The sequence below is a fragment of the Anser cygnoides genome, chromosome 29, assembly GCF_040182565.1.
Source record: "Anser cygnoides isolate HZ-2024a breed goose chromosome 29, Taihu_goose_T2T_genome, whole genome shotgun sequence".
NCBI classification, from domain to species: Eukaryota; Metazoa; Chordata; class Aves; order Anseriformes; family Anatidae; genus Anser; species Anser cygnoides.
The window spans coordinates 776,389-781,184 of NC_089901.1; the positions used below are offsets into that span (position 1 = coordinate 776,389).

At 50.4% G+C, this 4,796-nt stretch overlaps 1 protein-coding gene across 1 annotated transcript; it reads left to right on the forward strand.

The window, feature by feature from the left end:
* The first annotated feature begins 938 nt into the window (after nucleotides 1-938).
* Nucleotides 939-4,203, forward strand: LOC106049601 (olfactory receptor 14C36-like). Its single transcript, XM_013201967.3, has 2 exons — nucleotides 939-1,940; nucleotides 4,024-4,203. The coding sequence occupies exons 1-2, from the start codon at nucleotides 939-941 to the stop codon at nucleotides 4,201-4,203; spliced, it is 1,182 nt and encodes a 393-aa protein (XP_013057421.3).
* The last annotated feature ends 593 nt before the right edge of the window (nucleotides 4,204-4,796 follow it).

Below are 4,796 nucleotides of genomic sequence, written 5' to 3' on the forward strand. Positions count from 1 at the left end.
CATACTAATGTTGTGGTTATATTTTTCTAGGAGACTGACACTCCTAGAGCATTATACTAAGATACATAGGTTGGTGCGGAGCCTCTGAAAGTCCCTCCGCTCATCTCTGATTACAGACTGATCCTGTTTTGTTGTCTCCTCTAGGTGCTTTGAAGCTGTTCATCAGGACATGCAAACAGAGCAATGTCTCCAGACCTTTCCCTGTACCCAGGAGAAGTCTGCAGGGCAGAGCTGAGCACACAGCAGGTCAGATTGGGTCTGTGAGCATGGACAGGGAAGAGACGTGTGGACAGAGACAGTTCCCAGCAGGGGCATCTGCAAACAGAGACACACGTGCAGAATGAGAGGAAAATGGATTCAGAAATGCCGTGGGAGGTGGATTCAGGAAGCTCTCTGCCCTCCCCTGCAGTGCAGGTGCCTTCCCCAGAACAAAGCCCCAGTCTCCTCTCCCACCCAGCACAGCCCTTGTCTCTGCTGCCTCGTGGCCCAGGCCAGAAGTAAACCCCTCAGCATCTGCACCTCCTGGAGAGGAGAGGTGAATTGTACTGCAGTGTGGAGCACAGCAAAGAAGCTGACATCACCAGCCTTGCAGTGGTGCTAACTGTGAGGTGGCAAGCAAAGTTGGGTAGGGAGAAGGCTTCACGCCATACATGTCTGCCTTTCTCTCCTTGCTTCATTTCTTAGGAACATCGCAGGATTCTTCTAAGTTTTTCTGCCTGTCCCAGGGGCTCTTAATGTCTGCTCTCTTACTGATGCTCGTATGGGTCAGCGCTATCCTGGCACTAATTCACAGGGATGTTCAATGGAGGTATCTTCACTGGAACTAAGTGCCAAATACCTATTTAAATTTGTCAAGTATCATCTCACTCAGTTGTTAGGGTTGGGGAAAGAGCTGTCTTCTTCCTGAAGCAACTGAGGGAGTTGGGATTCTATAGGTAATGGCAGAGGGTCTTCTCAGAGACATCTCTCCTAACCTGTCATTACGTTTTCATCCTTCAGAAGGTCCTCATGCCCAGAGGGAACAAATGCCCAACAGCAGCTCCGTGAGCGAGTTCCTCTTGCTGGCATTCGCAGACACCCGCGAGCTGCAGCTCCTGCACTTTGGGCTCTTCCTGGGCATCTACCTGGCTGCTCTCCTGGGCAACGGCCTCATCCTCACCGCCGTAGCCTGCGACCACCGTCTCCACACCCCCATGTACTTCTTCCTGCTCAACCTCGCCCTCCTCGACCTGGGATGCATCTCCACCACTCTGCCCAAAGCCATGGCCAATTTCTTCTGGGACAACAGGGCCATTTCTTTTGCAGGATGTGCTGCACAGGTCTTTCTGCTACTCTATTTCATTTCAGCAGAGTTTTCTCTTCTTACCATCATGGCCTACGACCGCTACGTTGCCATCTGCAAGCCCCTGCACTACAGGAGCCTCCTGGACAGCAGAGCTTGTGCCAAGTTGGCAGCAGCTGCCTGGGGCAGTGGCTTTCTTTATTCTGTGCTGCACACTGCCACAACATTTTCATTACCACTTTGCCATGGCAATGCCCTGGACCAGTTCTTCTGTGAAATCCCTCAGATCCTCAAGCTCTCCTGCTCAGATGCCCACCTCAGGGAAGTTGGAGTGGTTGTGGCTGGTGTTTGTTTAGCCTTCGGTTATTTTGTTTTCATTGTGCTGTCCTATGTGCAGATCTTCAGGGCAGTGCTGAGGATGCCCTCACAGCAGGGACGGCATAAAATCTTTTCCACATGCCTCCCTCACCTGGCTGTGGTCTCACTGTTTATCTGCACTGCAATCTTTGCCTACCTGAAGCCCCCCTCCATCTCTTCCCCATCCCTGGACCTGGTGGTGGCAGTTCTGTACTCGGTGGTGCCTCCAGCAGTGAACCCCCTCATCTACAGCATGAGGAATCAGGAGCTCAAAGATATCCTGAAGAAGATGATTCAATCAGTAGTCTTTTGGCTGAAATAAGATTCCACATCTTCAAAATATTTTCCAATTTATTGTGCAATCTGTTACAGCTAAAGTTCCAGAATGTCTGCTTTCACTCCACTTCTTGGTGGCATAGAATCAGTCTGGCTTACACAGACACCTTTGTACATGTATGTATTGTACTTATGTATCAGTATGGTACAGCATGGCATATCCCATGTCCAAGCTGTGTAATAAATGTGGATTTCCTCAGTGCTGCTGTTTTGTGCTTGGGCTTTTCTCCAAATGTACGTGAAGAGCAGGCTGAAGAAATAGTCCTTGTGAGGCTCTGCTGCTCCGCTTGGGCTCTGCATGGGCAAAAGGGAGTATGGCATGGGGCAATGCAAAAAGGAATGTCCTGGTCTGAGTCTTTATGTGATGGTGCACAGTGCTCCTGGAGATGGTGAAAGATCCACAGGGGTCTGCCTAGGACTATGTCCCCATGGTGTAGTGGGTTTACGTGGCAAGGTTTTGGTAGCAGGGGGCCATAGGGGTAGCTTTTGTGAGAAGGTTCTAGAAGCTGCCCCATGTTTGGTAAGGGCCCCACTGCTGACCAGAACTGAGCCAATAAGTGGTGTTGTTTGCGCTTCTGTGAGAGCATATTTAAGACAGGGAAAAAAAAAAAATCTGCACCACACAGCAGCTGGGAGAGTGAGAGGAGCGAGGAACAGCCTTGCAGGTGCTAAGGTCAGTGAAGAAGGAGGGGGAGAGGTGCTCCAGGTGCAGGAGTAGAAGTCCCCTGCGGCCTGTGGTGAGGACCATGGTGAAGCAGGCTGTCCCCCTGCAGCCCATGGAGTACCACAGTGGAGCAGGGTTCCACGCTGCAGCCTGTAGAAGAGACCACAGTGGAGCATGTGGACCTGCACCGATGGAGGCTGCGGCCTGTGGAAGACCCCTGCTGGAGCAGATTCCGGGCCGGACCTGTTGTCCGTGGAGAGGAGCCCACACAGGAGCAGGTGACCTGGCAGGAGCTGCTGCCTGTGGGGGACCCAGGTTGGAGCAGTTTGCTCCTGAGGAATGGACCCCGTAGTATGGACGCATATCTGGAGCAGTTCTTGAAGAGCTGCTGCCTGTGGGAAGCCCACGCTGGATCAGTTCACCAAGGACTGCACCCCGTGGGAGGGACCCCACAGCACAGGGAACAAGAGTGACCGAGAAGGACCGGTGGAGAAGAAGCGTTATAGACTGACCATAACCCCCATTCCCCTGTTCCCCTGTGCCACTCAGGGTGAGGAGGTGGAAGAGGGTGGATGGGGGGGAAGGTGCTTTTGGTTTCTTCTCTTTGTTTCTCGCTTCTCTAGCTTGTTAGTAATCTTACTATCTCCCTATGCTGAGTCTGTTTTGCCCGTCACGATAATTACTGTGTGATCTCCTCGTCCTTATCTCAACTCTTGAGCCCTTTTCATCGTATTTTCTCCCCGTTCCTCTTTGAGGAGGGGGAGTGAGAGAGCGGTTGTGGTGGAGCTCAGCCGCCCACCTGAGTAAAACCACCACACATGGCTTTTTGGAATCAAAGCCCTCTGTGAGCAAAATTTGGAAACATCATTTTGCTCTCCCCAAACACATCATTTGAACACCTCAAAGGATGGGACAACCACAGCTTCTCTGAGCAACCAGATGCGTGACTGCATTCTTTACGACTGCTCAGCAACTTTATGATTCCTACCAAGAGGGCAAACAGCTTAAGTTAAAGGTAGGAGAGGAGATGAAGGTGAGGGTTTTAGATCCCAGGAACCAGGATACTGGTTAAGGCTTAGGGATTAGAGCTTTCCCAGGTTAGGCATAGCACACAGGCTTAGGGTGTTCAGGTCCGTATTTAGGGTATGGGAAAGTTTTTTGGGATAGGGTTTTGTTTAGGGCTGGCCTGAGTACTAAGGTTAAATAGAGTATTTCAATCCTAGTGAAAAGGACAAGGATTAGGGTGAGAGAGAGGTTAATGGTAAAGGCTTATTGTTTGAGCTTTGGCTTCAAGGGAAGGTTTGAGGTACAGCAGGAGAGTAGTGGATTACAGTCAAGGTGAGGAGTAGCAGTTAGGGGTTAGAAACACAGTAAGAGTCTAAAGGGACTGTTTTCAGAGTCAGTGTTGCAGCAGCATCAATATTACCTGAACCCCCTTACCTTTTCAAAATTGTTACTTCATGATGGCCTAGCCACTCTTCCCTCCCCCAAATCACACACTTCTCCTCTCCAGGCTTCTCGTGACCTCCCCATATCAGTCATCTTCTACAGGGCACCTTTCTGATGGTTTTCATGATGTCAGAGTATCTGTCTCACCTCTGATGGCTACTCCAATCCTGAGACAGAAGAGGTGTTGTAGTCAGGAGGGGAAAAGGTACAAAGTTGTCTAGGAGCAGCCTGCACAATGTGCCCAGCAACCAACCCAAAAGTGCTCTTCCTACCCACCAGATATGGATCTAGAATGGCTCCTACAGCTCCTGGATAACTTTTTGCAGTCCGTCATGCAGGCTTCATCCCCCCTAGGGCATCGGACACTTTTGTGTGGAGAACTAAAAGAAGACCTTTTTTTAGGAAAAAGGTGAAACCTCTGACATGACAACCCTTATTCAAGACCTCTTCCTATATGGCACATAATGGGTACTGCTCCCAGCCAGGAGCCAAGGAACCAGGAGCCATGTCAACTATTTAATCACAGGCCATTTAACAGCCATTTGCTTCCTACTGGATTAGGAATTTCCAAGGCATCACTAAGCTTATAATACCACACCTAAAAAACATCCCCTTTTTGGCCCAGGACCTGCCCAGCTAGAAGTGAGCTGGTTATGATCCTTCAAGCCCATGGTACTGCTGCTGGACTCCCAGCCTCTCTGAAGCACA

Bases quoted from the DNA above. Each gene is read 5' to 3' on its own strand.
- LOC106049601 (XM_013201967.3), top strand. From the start codon at position 939: ATGGCAGAGGGTCTTCTCAGAGACATCTCTCCTAACCTGTCATTACGT. The intron at 1,941-4,023 runs GTAGTCTTTTGG...AAGAGTCTAAAG, and splicing joins TGAAGAAGATGATTCAATCA to GGACTGTTTTCAGAGTCAGT.